Source organism: Eptatretus burgeri, chromosome 4 (genome assembly GCF_056783735.1).
Source record: "Eptatretus burgeri isolate ZD-2024b chromosome 4, Ebu_testis_v1, whole genome shotgun sequence".
Taxonomy (NCBI): domain Eukaryota; kingdom Metazoa; phylum Chordata; class Myxini; order Myxiniformes; family Myxinidae; genus Eptatretus; species Eptatretus burgeri.
In genome coordinates this window covers 41,078,860-41,102,859 of record NC_140964.1, presented here as the reverse complement: position 1 = coordinate 41,102,859, position 24,000 = coordinate 41,078,860, and the positions used below count along the sequence as shown (strand labels likewise).

General features: G+C 43.0%; 1 protein-coding gene across 8 annotated transcripts in view; it reads right to left on the bottom strand.

Moving 5' to 3' along the window:
* LOC147027869 (CUGBP Elav-like family member 3) overlaps nt 1–24,000 on the bottom strand; it is a 404,118-nt gene that overhangs the window by 30,884 nt on the left and 349,234 nt on the right. For all 8 annotated transcript variants that reach the window (XM_085877579.1, XM_085877580.1, XM_085877581.1 and 5 more), the window contains exons 7-10: nt 16,498–16,642; nt 16,161–16,304; nt 15,761–15,820; nt 15,136–15,213 (exon numbers count right to left, since the gene is read on the bottom strand). In XM_085877579.1, the coding sequence (XP_085733705.1) occupies nt 15,136–15,213; nt 15,761–15,820; nt 16,161–16,304; nt 16,498–16,642 (427 nt within the window). The remainder of the gene's footprint in view (nt 1–15,135; nt 15,214–15,760; nt 15,821–16,160; nt 16,305–16,497; nt 16,643–24,000) is intronic.

Here is a 24,000-nt window from a genome sequence, read left to right as displayed (position 1 = left end):
GCTTAAGTGGCCCGTGTCCGAAGTCGACCTGCGGCGAGGTGCGATCGCCCGGTCTACCCTCCGCGTGGGTACTTAGGTAGTTCGAATTTGGCGAGCAACCCTATCCCACGCGGGGGCTGATTGGCTCGATCGCGGTGAGACCGAAAGGTCCACCCGTGACTGGTTCCCGGCGTTAGTCCGAGAGGGTCACGACTGGATTGTCCGTCCGGTGGGCGACGTGCCGCGATTCGAGTTACGTGGCCGTTCGCACGCCGGCGGGCGCGAAGACCGCAACAATATGTATATGAATACAGTGGCCTGCAAAAGTATTCACCCCTTCCAATAATGCCACAGTTGTATGAATTATGAATTATGTAGACAATTTTTCCAAATGAAATTTTTTATTCATAACTGAAGAGATCAAACAAAACATTGTTATAATTGAAGGATACATGTCAGGAATGCCTGCAAAAAACATGTACAAATCGAAATTCATTGGTTGTAAAAGTATTCAACCCCTGAGGTCAGTACTTGGTGGAAGAACCTTTTCCAGCAATGACTGCCCCGAGTATTTTGGGGTAGGTCTGTACCAGCTTTGCACATCGAAATGGTGAAATCTTTGCCCATTCTTCATGTGAAAATTGCTCTAGTTCTGCCAAGTTTGATGGAGATCGTCGATGGACTGAAATCTTCAAGTCTCGTCATAAATGTTCAATTGGGTTCAAGTCAGGACTTTGACTTGGCCACTCAATAACATTTATTTTCTTCATATTCAGCCACTCCATTGTGGCTTTATCTTTGTGCTTTGGATCATTGTCCTGCTGAAATGTGAATCTCCTACCCAGTTCCAGATTCATGGCTGACTCAAGCAGGTTTACATCAAGGATTCTCTTGTACTCTGCACCGTCCATTGTCCCTTCTAACCTGACAAGTTTGCCATCCCTGCTGATGAAAAGCAGTTCCATAACATGTTGCTGCCATCACCATGCTAGTAGGGTTGGTATTCACAGGGTGAAGTGGAGTATTTGGCTTGCTCCAGACGTAACGCTTTGAATTTAGACGAAAAAGTTCAATTTTTGTCTCCTCTGACCACAAAACATTTCTCCACATGCCTGCAGTATCATGAAGATGTTTTTTTTCTTGCAAACTCTATACGAGCTTTTAGATTCATCTTTTTCAGGAATGGCTTCTTTATTGCCACCTGTCCATAGAGGCGAGCTTTGTGAAGGGAACAGGATATTGTTGATTGATGAACATTGACCCCCATCTTAGACATAGAGCCTTGCAGATCTTTCAAAGTCATTGTTGGATTTACAGTGGCATCCCAAACCAGTTTCTGCTGGCGCAGCAACTGAGTTTAGTTGGGCGACCTGATCTGGGTTGAGTCTGGGTGGTTTGATATGTCTTCTGCTTCTTAATTATGGATTTCACCATACTCAAAGAGATAACGAGTGACTTTGGCAAAGAATTTGAATACGTACTGTATGCAACTGAGAATCTTACGATTTTCTCTCTTTATCTACTAACTCGATCACATTTCATCTGCATTCTTTAGCTTTATCACTTTGGAATATTTTGACAAGACTGTGTATTGAGTTGTATTTGAAAGCATCATGAAATAAGTTCAAGTGGCATCAAAATGTGAAAAATTTGGTCAGAGTGGATTGGGGGGGGGGGGGTGATGAATACTTTTGTAGGCTACTGTGTGCATGTCTGTATTTTCCTGCACTGTTATAAAGTTAATTGTGTCAGAAGTCCCAGGTCGTTAACTGGCACAGGAGTTTTTGTTCTTTTTGTTTTTATCCGCTCATTAGATGACTGGAAGGGCGGTCCCTCCTGTTGTGTCAGCCCTTTTCAGAATCGTGCCCGTGGGTGGCGTTTTCGGCTGTATTAGTATTTCACTCGGGAGCAGAGCCTGATGACCTGCCCACCAAATGGTTGGGGGTTGTCACAGTGATGACAAGGATTAATTGATTTGATTCTGGTGAAAAGCTGGATCTCGGTCCAGATCCGAGAGTTTTTTCAGTGATTCTTCACCATCAAGAGGTAGAGCCAAAATGATATATCTCAAAAAGCAACGGACAGATTCGGATTAATCTTGTGGGATAAGTTATGTAGGTGATAAGGATGAATTGATTCCATTTTGGTAAAGATCCGGATCCAGATACGACAGTTTTTCAATTTTGTTTTAAGGTGATTCTTCACCATTGAGAGATGAGTCCAAAACAATATGTGGCACGATATTTCAAAAGTTGTGGACGGAATATGACAAAAATTTCGGGATAAGTTGGATAGTGAAGGAGAACAAGCTACTTAGATTTTGTTTAAAGTCTGGATGCAGATCCGGCCCATCAGTGGGACGTGGGATATAAAACATAAGCTGTTCACCCTGGTGGAGGTATATGCTCTACCAAGTACTGTGTGTGTGTATGTGTGTGTGTGTGTGTGTGTATATGTGTATGTGTATACAGTAATCCCCCGTTTCTCGTGGGGGTTACGTTCCAAACCTCCCCGCGCTAAGTGAAAATCCGCGATGAATGGACGCCTCCCCAAAATCGACTCATCTGGTCTGGTCGGTTTGGCAGTGATTGGGTTTGAGGTGCCGGAGATCGACTAGTCTCTGCTGGTCGGTTTTGAGGTGCTGGGTATGAGCAATGCTCGTCCAACGGCGGCAAACCTTTTTCCTTCCCGAAGCATATATCGAGCACCTTTACCTTAACCTTCTCCTGGAGCGTCCCAGGACCTTCCTCTGGCGCTTCGGTTCCTTGCCAGAAGCCTCAGAAGGTGCAGGGCGTTTGGGCGGCATCGTGGGGCTTGGAGAAAAAACATAGAAAATATTCGAAGTTCACAAGCAAAACTTTGTCTCGTGCGTTGTGTGACTGGTCGAGCACCACGCGTTATAATTTATTGCTTAAATAATTTATATTTTATATGCTATTACCGGGATGTACCAGGGGAATCCGCAGAAAAAATTAGTTACGTTCCAAGGGAAAACCCACGATGAACCGGGGGCGCAATAGGTGAACCGCGATGAGGCGGGGGTTGACTGTACGTATATGTATGTATATATATATATATATATATATATATATATATATATATATATATATATATGTATATATATATATATATGTATATATATATATATATATATATATATATATATATATATATATATATATATATATATATATATATATATGTTGTTGCGGTTCTCGGAACCGCATGCATTCAACAGATAGTGGTCCCAAGACAGTTATTCGATTAATATACGTGGAGATAGTCCCTTCCCTTTTGTGTAGTGGGACAACAGGGCAGTGCATTGTGAGGATCTCATAGCTAGGTTTGCTTACATCATTCCTTCTTCATTTCATTTCTAACTTCATTCCTACTCTTCTTTTCTGATTATTCCTGAGGTAAATCTGAGCCACGTGTGCCCTCCGCTGTGAGATGGGTCCTCAGCAAAGGCCAAGCAGGCATTACACCCACAACCCAGCGTACAAAACACAACCTGCCAAACGCACGTGCAGCGGTAATTTCCACCCAATGGACAGGAAACACACCCAACACGACGCCCACGCTGCACGGAACACTTACTGAGGAGATGGAAGAAACAGCACCTTAGAAAGGACGGTCAAACACCAGATGAGCATCGACAGCACAGAGCTCCCATCCTCAAGCGATCCCTCAATTGAGGCGAATAATAGTAAAAGGACAACCAAGCCACGTTGGGCGGGATGCGAGTGTGCAAGGCGCAAGTGGTGCGTTCCTTTCAACCCATTTCTGGACTAATTATATCGATCGGGTTTCGCCCCATGCACACGATAGCAGAATCGGGCGAACACGAGCGCTGGCCATGTGCGTAATGGCGGATCTATGCGCACTGTACGGAATGTGCTCGAAGGCAGACCCGTGCGCCGCTTGCGACACTTTGTTATCATACAGGGCGGGGCACGAATGGACACATCTTACTGTCTGTGCATGGGTTCGCCATAACGTCATACCTTCGGTCCTCACTGGTGGCCGCGGACGGCGAGCGTCTTCTTGCCTCTGCGGCCAGCGGGGCTGCGATCGGGCAGAGGCATGTTGTGCAGCTCGGGCCACATGGTGCACATGGAGCAGCTATTGATCAGCGCTAGTCGGAGGCGCCCTGGCAGGCATTAGGGACTAATGCCACCCTCGACTGGTCGTCAGGGCACGGCCCGGGGGTTCTTGCAAGGCAATTCATGATGCGGAGTTCGGTGTGGGCGATTCGTATCATGTCGAGGGGTCAGAGCGAGACATTTTTACGGCTCGGGGTCACCTTTCCGGAAGTGGAATGTTACTGCTTCCGGCAATCAAGGCCGGGCCGCGCGGGGGGCTGGGGCCAATCAGAGCACGCGGTTCGGGTGACGACGCGTCACTTCGGGGTGCCCCCCCAACCCACGCCGCGGGGCCTATAAAGGTCGGGGCGGGGCCGTTCGCTCGCTCTCTGCCCTGTCTCGCCTCCCGCTCAAGCTGGTGTTCGACTCCGCCTACTGTCATCATCACCTCGACTCCGCCTTCTATTGTCATCACCTCGACTCCTCCTCTTCTCCGCCTACACGATGCTGACTACACCCACCCACCTGGTCCCTCCTACCACTCCGCACACTCACTCTGGACTCCCTCCCAACTCAAGCCCCTCCTTCATGCTCACGGTCTCGACGCGAGATGCCCAAAGCAAGAGACAATGCGCCAGCCGTCAGGGGGTGTACCTCACCATTGAGCATTCCCCCCAAATGTATTGGTGGCGTGTTCGGGTACCGCGTATTAATTATACCAAGGTACCGAGAGACCATAGCCTCAACTCCTCTCCTGTCTTGCTTCAAATCCTCTTCATCAGGTTTTCTGTGGCTGTGTGTGTGTGTGTCCTGGTGCCTCTCTATATAAGTACGCCCGCAGAAGATTGTTATTATTTTCAGGTTAGGTTTGAACTGCGTCCACTTTCCTAAGTTGCTTGTTTATTGTCGCACTACACCTTTCTTCCCTATCTCTGCTTGCACACCCCAATAAATCTATTGATTGTACCACATACCCTTCCTCACCTGCTTGATAATAAATCATTATGAGAAATGTTCCCTGCTCGTTTTTGTCTTTTCTTTCATTGGTCCAGCATGGTCCGTATCCTCGTTAAGCCGGGACTTTATTCTCAACGATACGTTCCTCTTAGCCGGTACATCCTTGGCAGTGTCGCTCGGCTGCATCTGATCTGGTAAAATGATCCGGCCTGGTAGAGTGATCCGGTTTGGACAAGGCGTACCGAGGGTGTGTTCCCCTGTAATTAAATTACATGATTAATTAGGTAACCCAGTTAACCCATAGACAGGAGGACCCTAGGTCACGCGGTTGAGATATTGGCGTCCACGGTCGGTTAAGCGACCCGCTGCGTCACGGAATTATCCGTGTAAGATGGCCTACAATTCCGGGGAGTCTGGTGGGAGCCAAGATAGCTTCCCTCCTAGTGGTCTTCTCACCCGACCGCCGGCCCGCAACAATATACCGTGGTGCCCCCAGAATCCGAACGCCCCATTGTTTGAACAAATTGGAATCCGAACAATTTTTTCGAGGAAATTTTGCCCTAAAAACCGAACACATTTTCAAAAACCGAACACAACGTGGCGTTCATGTTTGTTCACGTGCGTCTCCCCCGCCTGTTCGACCCGCATCTTCGCGCTTTGTTCATTCAGTTCGGCGGTGGAAGTACTCGTGAAAGCATCTCTCATGTGTCGATCGCTACTTTACCTCGTGTTTTCACCTTGATTTGTGCATTTTGTTTTTCAATTATCACCCTTGTGCATTCACCATGGCACCCAAGAAGAGTAGTGAAGCAAATAGGAATAAGAGGAAGTCCGTGAGAACGACAATTGAGTTGAAGAAAGAACTTATCGCTAAGCATGAGAGTGGTACGCGTGTGTCTGATCTCGCTGCCATGTTCGAGCTGCTGAAATCGACCGTGTGTAGGATTCTGAAAAACATAGAAGCGATAAAAGCGCGAAAACCCGTCGTGAAGCGAACTCATTCAATGAACCCTCTGACGAATCGGGTTTAACGAACTCAACGTTTTTTTTCGCGAGCACGGTAGTAACGTCATGCTGCGTCACCCAATCGCTTCACCTCTTGATTCTCTCCCGTGGAACCGTGCGGTGAAAACGGCACGTTAGTGTCTCCACAGAGTGTACTGGCATATAAAACACTATTTGGTGCTTCATGGTTAATTGCATACCTCCACCAGGCTGAACAGTTTACATTTTGGATCCCAATGGCCACTGATAGGCCGGAGCTGCATCCAGACCTGATGGAAGAAGTGACAACGCTCCTGCTCATCCCCCCAGGCTTGGAAAAAGATTCATGACCCAGAAAAGGTCATTTACTCATCTTATTTTACCTTAAACATGGGTAATTTCAGTTGAAAGTGTCTTGAAAGTGGGTTTTCTTGGGGTCCAGGAACGGATTAATTCACTTTCCATTATTTCTTCTTGGGAAAATAGTTTTGGAATCCGAACTTTTTGGAATCCGAACAGCCTCTTGGAACGAATTAAATTCGGATTCTGGGGGCACCACTGTATATATATATATATGTGTGTGTACATATACACACAAACATACACAAGCTGGGTCACCCAATCAAGATTGGGTTATTTTGACCTGACCCTGAGTACCTCCAGCACGTATGCAAGATTTGGTGGAGATTGGGCCAGGGGTGTGGAATTGTATAGGAATCAAAGAAAAGGCTTCACAGTGATCAGTGACACACATATACAGGGGTCCTGGTGCTGTTCTAATGTTGTTGGCATTTTGAAGGATTCAAATTTTGTAATTTTTTCTATGTTTTTTGTGGGGGGCTAAAACACCTCCCTACATCCCCTAAGGAATGGGGTCAGGGATCACTTAATATTACCTTTCACATAGTTACAAGAGCTTAAGAATTACAGAGCGATTAAAAAAAAATAAAAATCCCCAAAATCCAACTTTTTCCTTTCAAAATTAAAAAATGTTTTTTTTTTGTTTTTTTTTTTTTACCTAAAACACTCCTCGACACTCATTGTTTAACCTTTGAACGTTTGACAAATAACTGTTTGTCCATCTCTGAGAAAAATAGCGACACAACATACAGTACATGCCCACATACACACACAAACAGCTCTCTTAGAGTATAGAAGATTATATGGAGTAGTAAGCACCCCCGTCTACCGAAGTGGGGCTACTTCTATCAGTCCACTGAACAAAGATGGACTCTTATTGTTCGGGGAGTCAAATAAATGTAAAATTACCAAGGATAGCACTGTAATCACCAATATTGTAATCACTGCTGTGAGAGGTGAGGAAACACGAGATGATGAAAGCGTGTGATAAAGAGGCCGCACAGTAATCACCGATATTGTAATCACCACTGTGGGAGGTGAGAGAACACAGGTGAAGGAAGCATGTGATAAAGACTCCGCACAATCATCACCAATTTGTAATCACCACGATGAGAGGTGAGGGAAGTGTGTGATGAAGATGCCGCACCTTAATCACCAATATTGCAATCACTGCTATGCCGTGACCAATCAACGAGTGAAGGGAAAAAAGGTCACACCCAATTGGTCAGTACCATGACCAATCAACGAGTGAAAGGGGAAAAAAAAAAGGTCACACCCAATTGGTCAGTACCATGACCAATCAACGAGTGAAGGGGAAAAAAAGGTCACACCCAATTGGTCAGTGCCATGACCAATCGACGAGTGACTATTGCTGACCTGATTACAGCCACCAAACCTCTATTTATTATAATAGGTGTGGAGAGGATGCATGCAGCAATAGCTGGTGTGGCATTTGCTTCCTGGTGCCCACTACAGTAATGGTCCTGAGTTCAAGCCTTGGCCGTGCCAACTAATAACACTGGGAGTTGACTCAGTTAGCCATCCTTCTGAGGTCAACAAAATGAGTACCAGCTTTCTGGGGAAAGGTGAACCAGTCGAGTATTCTGTGTCCCTGTGTTGGAGTGGTGACCCATCCAAGATTTTGCCCCCTAGCCAATTAAATTGCGTCGGCAGCCTTGTGCACCCGGCGATGCGAGGGGGATATATACTCTACCCATCCATGGTTAATATCCATTGTGGTTAATTATTTGTGATGGCCTAAAAGGCATGCCTTCTCATGTGATTAACTGAGGTTTTAAAGTATTCAGCATATCTATTCAGAAGGAATCAAATAATCCATTAAACACCTACCATTTCCTGTAAAGGAAGTATTCCCGAACCCAACCCTCTTCTTACATGTTACTGCACTCTCCCCCCCCCTCCCCCTACCTCTTTCTCCTTTATCCTGTTCATTGGTCCCCTTGCTTGTTTCATCCACTTGTTGCCCCACTACCCACTGCCATACACTGTCAGTTTGTTGCCTTTATATCCTATCTTGGCTTGCTCTTCCATTAGCCTATATTTTGTTTACAAAAAAGCACTTGCACTCAAAAGTGGATCATGACTGATGTAGCCCATCGACACATGGAAGGTATTGTGACAAGCACCAGATGTGCTGAAATAAATATTCAAAGGAACACATCTGTTAGCACTTGAGGGAGGTTTCACAAGCTTTGGTTGCTCATGGACTGTCGACAGATTTCCAATCAGTGTGAACAGCGATACAAGGTTCATCTGCCATAATGCATCAAGCAATAACAATGAGGTGCTTATCTGTAAAAAAAAAAAAAGACTGTATGGTTATCCAGGACAAACTACTTTTCATTTACCTTGCTGCGTAGATCCTAAGCAATTGACAGATACACTGGACAAGATGAGCATCATTCTATGGTTTGAACTCCACATTTCAGTTCAGAATTAAGGGAATGTGAATACATGGTCATGTGCATGTGTTTAAGTTGATATTTAGAGTTTAATTGGAGGGAAAATATAAAATAAGTTCAAAGGAGGAGGTGTATGCATAAAGTGGTGTATGAAATATTCAAGAAAAAGAATGTTGAGAGGGCCAAAGATTCACCAATTTTTTCTTTATACAAGTAAATGGTCCTCAATATTGAGTAAGGAGAGAAGAGGGACGCACGCAGTGACACAATGTAATGAAAATTATTTGATGTGACAGACTGAAAAACGAGCACATGAGGGATGTCTGCAGATCAAACCATTCATTCAAAACAGTGAAGGAATTATACCAAGCAGGTGTGTTCAATGAAAAGCTCAAATTGACTTTTTCAGTTAAACCTTTGTTTAGATTCAAACCCAGGCTAGACAGCTCAGAGGTGAGTGTGCATACTGCTCGGTCTGGGCCATCCTAACAGCCCAATTGCAACTTTGGTGGCAAGAAACGTATCGAAAAGAAGTCAGCCTATTAAAAGGTGAGGAATATATATATATTCTTTTATCGAGCACCTTAATTTAGGAAATCTAAATTTGGAAATTATTTTGGATTGAATTGAATGTCGCCCGAGCACATCGTATTTGGAACTGCATGATCAAGTAATGTTGTCACGTCTTAATGACCAGACTTGGTACAACTCTGTTGCCAGAATAGCCAAGCAGCAATTTCAATTGCAATTATCAAGTACAAAATAGCCAAATGACAAATCCTGTGGAGGTGATCGATTCAACAATTATTCATGCAGGAATTGGAAGCAAGCGAGGAACCACAAGGACAATTTATGCAAAAAATAAACTGGATATTTATTACATACAAAGTAAATTCACTAACGACAGGGTCAATTCCTCAAACAATAAAATTCAAAATATATATGCAAAGAATCAAACACAATTTAAATCCACAAGTGAAGGTGATCGTATAAAGTAGCTAGGCTATAAAATATGAATATGGAGAGGTTATTTTACAAATTGTTCAAGATTATAACTTTGATAAACAACACAAACATGGACAACACAAAAAGGAAGGGATTACAATTTCAGGCCTCAGCTTTTCTCATTTAGTATTAAGTTTCCAGGTCTGATCTGGGCACATTGTTCTTGAGGAGAGCTAAGGGAGATTATGAAGGACAGTATCATGAAGGATGGTGACAGTCTTTGTTGAAATGAAATCACAGTTTTGCAGCTCGAAAGATACGCAATGTTTCAACCTCCAGCCAAACTTGCTCACAGCTACAGGGATGTTCACACAGATTGAGAAAATAGGCCACACGGTCACTGCTCTGGACCACTCCACAACCAACCCTGGCCCATAAAAGCTCCTGAATAACCAGGTACCACAACACATGGAAAACAAAACCAACTCCATGTCTTGAGTCCTCTTTAAATGTCTTCCAACACCATGATGTGCAGTCTGGATCACTCAGCTCTCTTTGGCCATCCCAACACTCTGTCGCGCTACTCTGGTGCATGCTCCCGTAACTGACCTGACCTGAACACTATGTCTCGCTGGCCACCACAACTTGTTTTATTTAATTTTGATTGGAACATGAATGGAGTATACCAAAGTGGGAAAAGCTTAAGTGGTGGCTCCACTTCATTATCCATGACAAATATTCCTGCATGATTGAGTGGATTCACCTCCTCATAAAGTTGCAGAATTTCATTAAATCTCATTCAGAACTTACAAAACATGAAGAGCCACATCTAGTCTTGAACATCCTGCTCATTTAGAGCCAAATCTCATAAAGATCCTCCCACACATTGAGAAACAAATCATGTTCAGATCCTCACACCAATTGAGAGGCAAATCTAGTTCAGATCCTCCAACAAATGGAGAGAAAAATTTAGTACATATCCTCCCCATTTGGAATCAAATCTAGATCAAATCCTCCCACATATTGAGAGGCAAATCTAGTTCAGATCCTCCAACAAATGAAGAGACAAATACAGTTCAGATCCTCCAACAAATAGAGAGACAAATCTAGTTCATATCCTCCTACTCATTTGGAGTCAAATCTAGTTCAGATCCTTCCTTACATTGAGAGGCAAATCTAGTTCAGACCCTCGAACAATTGGAGAGACAATTCTCGTTCAGATCCTCCTATACATTGAGGGGCAAATCTAGTTCAGATTCTCCAACAAATTAAGAGACTAATCTAGTTCAGATCCTCCCACCCATTTGGAGTCAAATCTAGTTCAGATCCTCCCACACATTGAGAGACAAAACTAGTTCAGATCCTCCCACACATTGAGAGACAAAACTAGTTCAGATCTTCCCACACATTGAGAAACAAATCTAGTTCAGATCCTCCCACACATTGCGAAACAAAACTAGTTCAAATCCTCCCAACATTGAGAGACAAATCTTGTTCAGATCCTCCCAACATTGAGAGACAAATCTAGTTCAGATCCTCCCAACATTGAAAGACAAATCTAGTTCAGATCCTCCCAACATTTAGAGACAAATCTAGTTCAGATCCTCCCAACATTGAGAGACTAATTAAGTTCAGATCCTCCCAACATTAGAGACAAATCTAGTTCAGATCTTCCCAACATTGAGAGACTAATCTAGTTCAGATCCTCCCAACACATTGAGAGACAAATCTAGTTCAGATCCTCCCAACACATTGAGAGACAAAACTAGTTCAGATCCTCCCAACATTGAGAGACAAAACTAGTTCAGATCCTCCCACACATTGCGAAACAAAACTAGTTCAGATCCTCCCACACATGGCGAAACAAATCTAGTTCAAATCCTCCCAACATTGAGAGACAAATCTAATTCAGATCCTCCCAACACATTGAGAGACAAAACTAGTTAAGATCCTCCCACACATTGCGAAACAAAACTAGTTCAAATCCTCCCAACATTGAGAGATAAATCTAGTTCAGATCCTCCCAACATTGAGAGACCAATCGAGTTCAGATCCTCCCAACATTGAGAGTCAAATATAGTTCTGCTCCTCCCACCCATTTAAAGCCATGTATATATTTCCTGCTTCATCCCACCCATTTAGAGCAGAAACTATTTCTGCTCCTCTCGCCAATTTAGGGCCAAATCCAATTCTGCTCTTCCTGCCAATTTCAAGTCAAATCTATTTTTTCCTCTCCAACCCATTTAGAGCTAAATTTATTTCTGATCCTCCCACCCATTTAGAGCCAAATCTTTTTCTGGTCATCCCACCCATTGAGAGCCAAATTGATTTCTGGTCATCCCACCCATTTAGAGCCAAATTTATTTCTGCTTCTTCCACCAATTTAGAGCCAAGTCTATTTCTTATCCTCCCACCCATTCAGAGATAAATCTATTTCTGATCATCCCACCTATTCAAAGGCAAATCTATTTCTGATCCTCCGACCCATTTCGAGCCAAATCTATTTCTGATCCAACCACCCATTTAGAGTGAAATCTATTTCTGATCCTCCTACCAATTTAGAGCCAAATTTCTGATCCTCCTCAAGCTCATTTAGGAGAAAAGCTGGATAGTTGTGACCTTCATTCCCATTTACAGCTAAATTTAATTCTGATCCTCCCATATATGTTGAGACAAAGCCAGCTTGTTCTGAACTTCCTGCTCATTTGGAGGCAAATTTAGTGCTGATCCTCCCACACATTGAAAGAGAAATCTGGTTCTGATCCTTCCGCCAATTTAGGGGCAAAGCTGGATAGCTTTGAATTTCATTCCCATTGAGAGCCAAATTTTGTTCTGATCCTCCCATAAATTTGAAGGCAAAGCTCGCTCGTTCTGAACTTCCTGTCCCTTTAGAGCCAAATTTAGTACTGATCCTCCTGCCCATTTAGAACCAAACCGATTTCTGATCATTCCACCAATTTAGAGACAAAGCCAGCTCCTAATGAACTTCCTGTCCATTTTGAGACAAATTTAGTTTTGATCCTTTCGTCCATTCAGAGAAAATGCTGGCTTGTTCTGAACTTCCTGCCCATTTGAGCAAAATCTAGATCTGATCCTCCCAATAATTTAGAAACAAAGCCAGCAACTTCTCAACTTCCTGCCCATTTTTAGACAAAGCCAGTTCTGAACTGGCCATTTAAAACCAAATTTAGTTCCAATCCTTCTGAAAATTGAGAGGCAAATCTGGTTTTGAACTGCCTACCCATTTATAGCCAAATTTAGCTCTGATCCTCCCATCCATTGTGAGCCAAATCTAGTTCTGAACCTTGAGCACTGTTCCAGTTCTCGCATACTGTTTGTTCCAAGAAAGGAAGGAATATATATATATATATATATATATATATATATATATATATATATATATATATATATATATATATATATATACATACACATATATGTATTTATATTATATATACATACACATATATGTATTTATATTATATATACATACACATATATGTATATATATATATATATATATATATATATATATATATATGTATCTGCATCCATCCATCGGGACCATACAATGTGCAGAGCGTTGATGCTGACTAAGCAGTCTCTTTGGCTATTGGACACAATCCTGGACGGGTCGCCACTCCGACACAGGATACCAGCAAGTTGGCACTCATTTTGCTGACCTCAGAAGGGTGACAGGCAGAGTCAACCCCACCTGGTATTCAACAAACAAATGGGATTTGAATTCAGGACCCTCAGATCCCAAACCCACCACTCGAGCCATTAAAGCCAACACCAGGCGCGCGCACGCACGCACACAGGCACGCCTACACACATTGTGAGTGATTTGAGGACAAAAAAATACTGGACAGATAGCAATTCTGAAACCTGAGTTAGCAGAGGGTACAGGAACTTTGAATTTAGTCAGGGTTTTGGCAAAAGCTCACCAACTCTTCACGAAGGATACCGTGGGATCTTTAAAATCCAATGCAGCAGATGTGACACCCAGTTTAATGTCTATCCCAGGGATGGTGCACACATTGATAAATCACTTTGCATGAAACAAAAAAAAAAATAGGATGACAGTTTTCACTTGCCTGGGATTCAAACCCAGGTTGGACAACTCATAAGTGAGTGCACATACCCCTGAAACACCCTTCCTTTCCAACCAAGTTTCTCCAGGGCATACATGGTATACCATTTCAGGTTTTACTCCCAAAATCCAGGCTCACTGCTCACCTCCACTTATGCATTCCTCTTTTCCCTCATCTATAGAATGAACTTCTTCAGTCTTTTCAATTTCATTCTTCCTTTCAGGACTGTTAATTATTCATCTCATCAGGTCATCCATCCCACACAGGTTTTCAGCTCCGGTCCCAGTATCTAGAACCTGGTGTTGGCTTCGTGGTTAGGGTGATGGCTTGGGATCTTAGGGTCCTGAGTTCAAGCCCCGTTTCCGATGAATTAACACCAGGGGGTTGACTCAGCCTGTCATCCTTCCGAGCTTGACGAAATGAGGACCAGTGTAGCAGCCAAAAGGCTGCACACGAAGGGAAGGGGTATCGACGGATTCATTAAACCTGGTATTGGTGTAGCGCAGGCATGATGGGCCGAATGCCCTCCTCCTGCACCTTAATTCCTCGTAAATTTCACGAGTTCGTGGATCCCCAAAATCAAGAACAACAGGCTCTGGTCTTCGAACTCCACCTTGTGGCTCCTGTGTCCCCTCTTTGGCATCTCACCAATTGTCCCCTTCGAATCAAAAGGTTCTATTTGACAAATGAACCTTTGGATTATAAGGCGATGCAATATCTCCAAGTGCCACCACACACATACACTCTGGGTCCCCCGCCACACTGTCAATCTCATTCTCTCCAGGACTCCATTTTATCACAGATTTGACCAGAATAGCAACAGGGTGGGCCTGCTTAATGACTGCCAATGGGATAGATCCACTTCACTATCCATGCCTATACGTTTCTTGCTCGAGTGGAATCAAACATGCCAAGCAGCATTATTCTGGGTCAAACGTCGTTCACACTCTCCCACCCACATGATTCTGGTTCAAGCATACACATACACTCCAGCCATACAGTTATCGGATTTGTGCTCATTACTAGTAATGTAATTATACATTCTCAACACTCTCATATGGTTGGTGTAGGAAATGAATTAAAGACAGATAAAGATAGAACTAAGACAATAAAAGTGCATTAATCATTTTAAAACGAATAAACATTCTTGTGTTATATCCTTCAACATAATAGAACCAACGATGCTGCACAGTACCTATAGATCATTACATCATTCATTTAAATCATAAGTTGTATCGAGATGATGCAACCACATGCCTTTTGAGACCACATCTTTGTTGAAGAATGGGTTTTTATGATGAGATTTCTCACCTTCTCTTTGTTGTTGAGGCTGAAGTGTTGCTGGATGTGCAAATCCCTGGCTGATTTGCCCATACACCGGATAAGTGGCTGAAATGTCACACATACAGCGACAAAAAAAAGAAGAAGCAACAAGCAGACAGTTTTCATTTAGGTGGGCAACTTGGAATGGAATACCTCAAGAGTTTCTATGTGGTTCCTGCACCATCAGGACTTGGTAAGTGAGAAACTGAAGCTAGCTGTTGCCTGCTCCTTGCTAAAAGAAGGATAAATTAAAATGTATTTGCACTCTGGCGATTAATAATTAATATTATATATGTATATATATATATTTATATATTATACATGATTTAAAAATGAATATGATTTATATTTAGACATAAACCCACAGAGACACCACCAACATCATCAACAACACAAACTGTCAAATAAATGACAGTGACCACAATTAAATGTCGCATTATTAGTCATGAAAAGTTTTGCTATAGTTATTGCAAGGTCATGCATTGAAAATGTAGTAGAAGTGGGCAAGACTATTGCAAAAGGGGCATAAATGGGACAAAATATGGGACAACAAGATAGCCGTACGATGTTCTGAGAACCAAGCAATTTTAGAGCGTCAGAGAGCAGGCTGTACCTGTGTACGGCTGTATGCTGGTATACGGTGCCTGAAGACAGTCAGCAGCTGGGCTCTGAGCTAAGGAACCAGGTAAGAAGACACGGTATACAGCAGGTTGAGATTATGTAAGGGGTACTATACAAGATGAGTGACGTCACCTTGCATTGGAACCATTTGCCAGATGATGTTTAACTTTCCTTTCAAAAGCCTTTAAAGATATCATTAGTTTTCCATGTATGATCCATAATATGATATGTGTTTGGATATGTATGTTTATGCTTGTGGTGTGTGGGTGTGTGTGCAAAGAAGTGTAAGCATGCGGCAGATGAATGGATGAACGTACGTGACGTTTGTGAGAGAGTTTTTGCACATGTTTTTTTTAGTGTAGAGGCATGCATAGCAAGAGTTGTGGTCACACCTGGGTATGGGTGGATACCGTTGCTGTAGATTGCATCTGGCTGGGTACTAGGCTGTGGTGCGATGGGCGTGAAGCCGTTTATGGTGATGGGCTGTGCAATTGCTGGCACAGTCGGGGCACTTATGCCCGGGGGAGAACTTCCGCCTGTTCGGACAGTAATACTTTGTTTCATGCTGTGCCATGCCATTTCACCAACTATCCAACAACCCACAATACTGGAATGTACCGCTACTGTGCTTTAGAGCAGCACTTAACACGAGATTAGGCCCCGCCTGGATTTGGAATAAGGTTGATTCATGAATGCCTGGCACAAACAGGCCTCAAGAAAACTGATTACCTGAGGTGGGAGGCAATGGGGTCGCTGCCAGGCTGTTGACATTGAGTGCTGACACGTGGTGCATTTGGGCAGCAGAAAAGGCAGAGATGGGTGTAAGGTACCCACTCTGTGTGGCAGCCATGAGTGCGGCCTGATGCTGCACCAGCTGTCAACAGTGGGAATGGGGATGGGGTGGCATGGTGGGAATAGAAAAGAGGTTTGGGGTGGGGGGGGGGTTGAAAAGCAGGGAGATGAGAATAGGTGAGGAGATAAAAGTTAAAAGGTAAAAATGTGTAAATTGAGTGGATGGGTGCTGCATCTGATTAAGATGTGGCCCCTGAGCTTTCATAATCACACTATGTTTCATGCATTAGAATGAGTGTATCCTTCCCTCCCTCATTTTATGGGCTGTACCTCACTGGGCTGACAAAAATCCAAGAGTATGAATTCTGCAACTCGGTGTCATAATTAATTTATCTTTTCTTCTATTTGTGGGAGGTAGACCTTCAACGTAGACCTGCGCTGGCCAACACACGACTATCAAGGCCATAAAATACATACAACATGAGATGTTTTCAAGTCGACAAACGACAAAAGTAGACAGGATGGACAATTCAATCCTGAGCAGGCATGTGGAGTACAACCAAATCGGTTTTAAATACAGAAGTCGAGGCTCATAGAGGAGCAAAACAATACAGGGCAGCAAGTTGACAGACATGCTTAGGAAGACAGGCAAACAAAACCGCACACGTTGCGGTATAAGAATGGGAGCAGCAGAGCGGACGAGCAGTTCACAGGTCAGCAAGAGTGGAAGATTGGGAGTGTTGGGGTGTAGATAGCAGAAAGCCTGACGTGGTAATGGGCAGCAGTCTTTAAAGACTGAGGGGAAGAGCATGAGACAACAGACGCAAGGGGTCTGCTCCACAGACGAGAGGAAGTGGGATGAAGGAATGAAGGTGAGGATTCAGCTTAGACTTAGGAAGGGTAACCAGGTGTGGGTTTCTTGTAGAACGCGTGACCTTGGGGTCTGCAAATGAATTGAAGGGAAGCACAAGTATAGTTGAGGCCGGAAAGTTAGGTGATCGAAAACCGAAAGTCCACCATTCTGCTTGAAATTGGCAGTAAACAGAGTCTGGAACACAGCCTTCTGCCGGGAGGTGCCATTAATTATAAAAAAAAATCTTGGAATTGACTGCTGGGCGGGCAAGATAGCCAGTGAGGTATGTGTACTCGCCTCTAAGTTGTGTAGCCATGGTTTGAATCTTGGCAACTCTAACATTAACTGTCAACCTGGTGTTATGCGAGCAGGGCGAGGCATCAATCTGTGCCGTCCCTCAGATGGACGTTAAACGGTGTGTCCCGTCTGCCAGCATTAGATGGTGGATGTTAAAGATCCCACGGTGTCTTTCATGAAGAGTAGGTGAGATATCACCAGTTCCATGAACAAATTACAAATTCCTGTCTAAACATACTGAGGGAATTGCATCAGCAGCACCGCTATGCCCCTGCAAGAACTGATGCTAACCCGCAGACACGTGCTGCATATGAATGATGACGACGACGACGATTGACTGCTTCCAGGACCAGGAATCAAAATTGGAAGCAGCTGCAGCAGCCCAAAGTGAGGACAATTACTAAATAGTACTTCAGATGAAGGCCGTGTATACCGCAATGAGCTGTGCACAGTTCAGAATGGACTTGCCTCCGCAGAGAATATAGCAAGGCAATCGCCCGCCACCAAGAGGCCAAATTGTCTGCCCAAGATTGTCTGCCCAAGGCAGGTTTCAGCTGATAGCGAGAAAGCTCCAGAAAGTGCACCCTTTCCTTGTGTTTTAGCTACAGATGTAAAAAAAAAAGTTTTTTTTTTGTTAGGAGGAGATCACCAACTCAGTTTGAAATTCACACGTCCCTTTGAAAAATACAAATAGCTGCATAAAATAATTCCTCAATAAAAGGTCATGTATTTGTTAATGTTATAACGTACCGACAGGAAGGATGGAAATATAAACTTTTTTTTAAAATAAGAAAGAATTAAATGATCCTTGAGCTTCACACAGACCACACACGGCTGTTAGAAGGTGACCGTCCACTACAATGCATGGCATGCTCCAGGTCATAGTGCCCCCTGCTGTCGTGCACACAATGCCCATATTTCAAAAATACGACTCGTGTTCCAAAATGTATCGGAGCGGGGTATTCATTGGCACCCGAGAGCTTCAATCTTTGTTCATCATAAAGTTGTATAATGATTACTATAGGCAATTAGTTTTATTAATCCGACATTGGTTGTTGTTTCTGAGTATAATCCAGATGTTTGTTCGATCATTACATACAATTATGGATCTTGTGTTAATGGAACATTGAAAAGTCATCAATGATTTATGTAAAGAAGGCCCCAGCTCCATATAAATCCATAATGCCTGGTGTATATGGTGAAGGTGTGACCTAATATTCTACAGTTTAAAAATGGGGGGGGGGGGCTGACCTTGGACACGAGCCCCTGGTAGACAACCCCAGGTCAGGATGACCAGAATATACGACCGACCGACAAAAAATAGTGCCCAGGTAAAAGCATTAATCACCGTGATTAATGTTGCTAAATGATCTGCAGAAAACTTGGAAATTCTCAAGTTAGCCTTTTTACCATTATCCACGAACACTTAAGCGGGTCCAAGGTCTCAGCAAGATGGGTCCCCTCCACCTCCACCACCAACTGTGAAAATTCAGTCCTCATGTTTGTCAGCAACGGCTGGCATGTTACAAAGTTCTCACACCATTCAACGCAAATCCAGCTGACTGTATCACTAATGTGACAACTGGTGTCATGGCTTCACTCACTGCTGGGATCCTGAATGTTTTTTTGCAATCCATGCAATGGAAGCACAAGGGATCACCGCCACCCAATGGATTACGCACACAACCTGTAACCGGCAAGGTTCTTTATATTTTGGGAAGCCAAGGGAACCCTGCTGACTGACTATATGTCTCACAATGGATGAAATCAACAGGACATTTATTGAGGCACACCAACCAATGTGGGAAGCAACGAGAAACTGACAGTTCAGGTGTTAACCCTTCATTGGAGCAAAAGAAGGTTAACTCCCCAAACTTTTTTTGCTCTAAGTGTTAACAGCGAAAACTTCAGCTTCCCTCTGCTTCCCATGACAGTTAGGATAGTTCACTCAATGTCCTGTTGATTTCATCCATTGTTCTACCTGTCCACCGACGCAGATCTACACTAGCCTTCATGAGCAAGACGAGTTCTTCATTCTGTATGTCTCACCAAACTACAATAATGTGCATCTTACAGTATATCAGCCTGATGCAAATATTGCAACAGACCTTCAAGGACAATTGCTGACGGTGATATGACCAAAGGTGTTCTCTTTCTTCATTGCAATATGCCAGTGAGCAAGGCCTGGTGTTGTACAGACTGCAATTTGTGACTGTGGTTTCAAGCAGATAAATCACCACCATTCAGTCTGGAGTTGCCTGCCAGTGACTTATCTTTTCTGACATTCGAATTCCCATCTGCACGGGGCCAATTCATCGACAATGAGGGACTGACTAAAGCAACTGAGACATGTCTCAAGAAGCAATCTAAAAGCATATATTTTACTTCCATAGACGGTTTGAAGGACAAATGGGGCAAGTGCAATGAAGTTAAGGGATATGGTTGAAAAATACAAAAGTTTGGCACCTCTTGGACTACTATGAGTATCTCATTGCAATAACCTTTTGATTGCCCATTGCAATGTTCATTCTACTTCATTCACTTGTAGTTTTAATAATTCATTCATTTCATATGCAGCTGTGTCTACTGGTTGCATCATTGCTGGGAGCATGGCTGTGCCACTGGTGCGGTGCTCATTGGAGGCGAGAGCAGGAATTTGTAATTTGTTCATGGTGCCGGTGATAGCTCACCTACTCTTTGCTAAGGACACCGGTGGATCTTTAATGTCCATCAACTAATGCTGGCAGATGGGACACCCAGTTTAATGTGCATTCGAGGGACGGCACAGACTTTGATGAATCATCCTGCCAGTGACACACCAGGATGAGAGTTTATACCTGGTTGGGATTCAATCCCAGGATAGAGAGTTCAGAGGTGAGTGCGTATACCTCTCGGCCTCAGGAGTAGTCCATCCTACTAGCCAATAATAATAGTAATAATAGTAATAATAACCATAAAATAATAACTAAGATATTGACAACCACAAAGCGATCACCCAGGGTGAGCCTCCTCCCAACCGGGGGAGGCTTAACCCTGGAAATCACCTGTGACATGCCCTTGGCACTTGAGCCAATGATGGCCTTTTTTTTTTGACCACCATATGACCTTGACCTTCAACATTTAAGAATAGAGTGTAAATTAAGAAAATGTGTCCCCATCAACAATTTAACCATAAAACTCAACATGAAAATTGGAGAAAAACAATTCCAGTTGTGACGAAAAAGGTGTTTTTTGTTAATTAGGTCACAATCCCCAAAAAAGTAGGTCAAGGACACCAATCAAATATGAAGAGCACAACTTCAATGAAGGTCCACGATTATGATGCAGACATCTTGGAAGGCCAAGTGGTCTTTGAGATTCCACATTAGCAAAATTGAGCAATGACAAAAAAACGGTGGTTTTGTTTTCAGACCACAATTTCACCTTGACTGAGTTTTTGTGTTAGACCAGTCACACCTTTAACCGGAGGGGTATGATATAAATGATGAGTAAAGGTGCCTTTCTCGAGGCTATCAAGAGAGGGAAATTTTGTTCCGATCGGACAAAACTCAGTCCATAATTCCAAGGTATGGTGTGAAATGTTAAAATGTCCATAATTGGGTCATGAGTTCAAAATTTGGTCAAGGTCAAAACAAAAGTCAATCCCACATACTTTTTAGCCCCCATTTGACTCAGTCCAAAACGGGGGCTTATGGATTTGGTCTCGATTTTCGTGTCCCTGCGTGCGTCTGTGTCCGCAACCATTTCTCCCACATGTATGTACCGATTTTATCCGTACTTGGCAAAAAGACAACACATGATGGTATACACATTTTCGAGTTCAGATCCAACATGGCCGACTGACGGCTATTTTAGCTATTAAAAAACCCCCGATGTTGAACACGTCCTCAACCACTTCTAGGACATGCATGGTCCGGTTTTGTTCAAACTTGGCACATGTGCAGTACATGATGACGTACATGCGGCCCTCACTTTATCTTGCGATCTGATCAAAGTTGGCTCACTGGGAGACTGGTGGCCATTTTAATCGTACATAAATATGGGCGAGCCCTTTATCTCCATACAGCAAAGTTACTAAAACAACAGGGGCTATGAAATTTTATGTCGTTTCACTTGTTATTCCTGTTATTGATGCAAAATTTCATTCTGAATGTCCTCGGACATTAGCATTAAAAAGGGAGAAAAAGCTACATAGTGGTATAGTACTCCAAGGGGTCGAAGAAACTCAAGGGTACCATTAAAAATTGGGGGTGCTTATTGCAGAAACAAATCCTACAACAGCAATACGCCTCCTCCTATCTACCGGATAGAGGGAGGCTAAATAATAATGTGCTTACTATAATGCAGCTTTCGTGTGTGTATGTGTGTATATGTGTGTGTATTTATGTATACTAGTAAAGGTGCCCGTCTTCGACGGGCGTCACTGGCAACATATGGTAAAAGACAGATAGCATGAATGTATTTTAAACAATATATTATATCATTTTTATCCATTGATTTATGAGGATGTTCAATATCACTGTGAGGATCAAGGCTAGGGCTTGGACTTGGGGGGATGCTTGCAACAGAATTTTCATCAGAGGAGTGGCTTGAGGAGTCTTCATATTCCTTGTTATTATTGGCATCTGCCATCACGATCGAAATCTGACTTGTGAGACAGTTAAAGAAGTACTTTTACGGAGTGGTAGACTCAAGGCTCACTGAAGCACTGAAGGCTCGAAGGCTATTTCTGTCGGTTCAAATTTCAAGGATCAAGCGGCCATTGTTGTTCAATTCAAGTTGGGTTGCCAGATTTTTATGTGCACGTGCTCAATCCCGCACCCACCCGGAAAAGACCGAAGTACACCGTCAGTACTCACCTCCAAACTAAAACGGTGATCATGATTTTGGGTTTAACCGTAACTGACCGGGCGATACTTTGTTGGCAGTTGGTCCGGCTGGGCAGCGGGTATCGGTCGATGGAAATTTCAAAACGGCAACCATGTATAAAAAAGCAAAGAAATACTTTGTACTTAGTTAGAAAGTCATGGTTTTGTGAAGAAACTACGGCACATCGAAAGTGCAAATTCGTCAGGTATGAACTCAACTGTTTTCTCCCCAAATGGAGCGTGATTCTATGAGCCGAACTCATCTTCGTGGTCCTCTAAAAAATGGGAAACATTTTTATTTCTTTTTTTGTGGAAATAATTCCTCCCATTTTGCAAATGGAGTTTTTGAACTGTTTAACTACCATAATGATCAAAACGAATTTTGAGGGGCCTCTTAAGGAAGACAATAATATCATTACTATATATGTCAAACCTTGTTTCATTTCATGCAGTAACAAAAATCTGATGGTGGAACAAAAAAAGGGGCGTGCCGAAATATTAATATAGATATACAGAAATATGTATAATACTGTATATACATATAATATATATATATATATACATATATAATATACATATGTGTATGTATATAAGTATATGTGTGTGCATGTATATGTGTGTGTATGTATGAATATGTGTGTGTATTTATGTATATGTGTATGTATATATGTATATGTGTGTGTTTGTGTGTGCATGTGTATGTGTGTTTCTATGTGTGTGTATGTGTGCATGTACACTACCGGTCAAAAGTTTGAGAAATCCCCATTTTTCCAGTCTTTACTGAAATTTAAACACTTTAATGTTTCAATGTTCTCTGAAATTAAAGCAGAGAACAAATAAACAATTGGAGATAAAAAAGAGAAATCATGGAATCGTTTTGTTGAACAAAATTTAATCTAAATTTTTGACTCATCAAAGTAGCCACCTTTTGCAGATATAACAACCGAACATACTCGTGGCATTCTTTCAACAATGGAAATCAAATATTGTTCGGAAAGTTCTTCCCAACATTGTTGCAGAAGTTCCCACAAATGTGTTGCACTTGAAGGTTGCTTTGCTTTCACCCTTCTGTCCATTTCATCCCAAACCAGCTCAATTGGTTCGAAGTCTGGAGACTGTGCTGGCCATTCCATGATTTGAAGCCTACCGTCTTGTTGTTTTCTTCGATGGTAGTTCTGATGTACACGGGAGGTATGTTTTGGGTCGTTATCTTGCTGTAGGATAAACCCCTGACCAACTAGGCATAGACCAGATGGTATTGCATGGCACTGCAAAATGCTATGGTAGCCCTTTTGGTTCAGGGTGCCAGTCACTCTGTTCAAGTCACCGACTCTGGATCCAGCAAAAGGGCCCCAGATCATCACGCTTCCTCCTCCATGTTTGACAGTTGGTGTCACACACCGAGGAACCATCCTTTCCCCT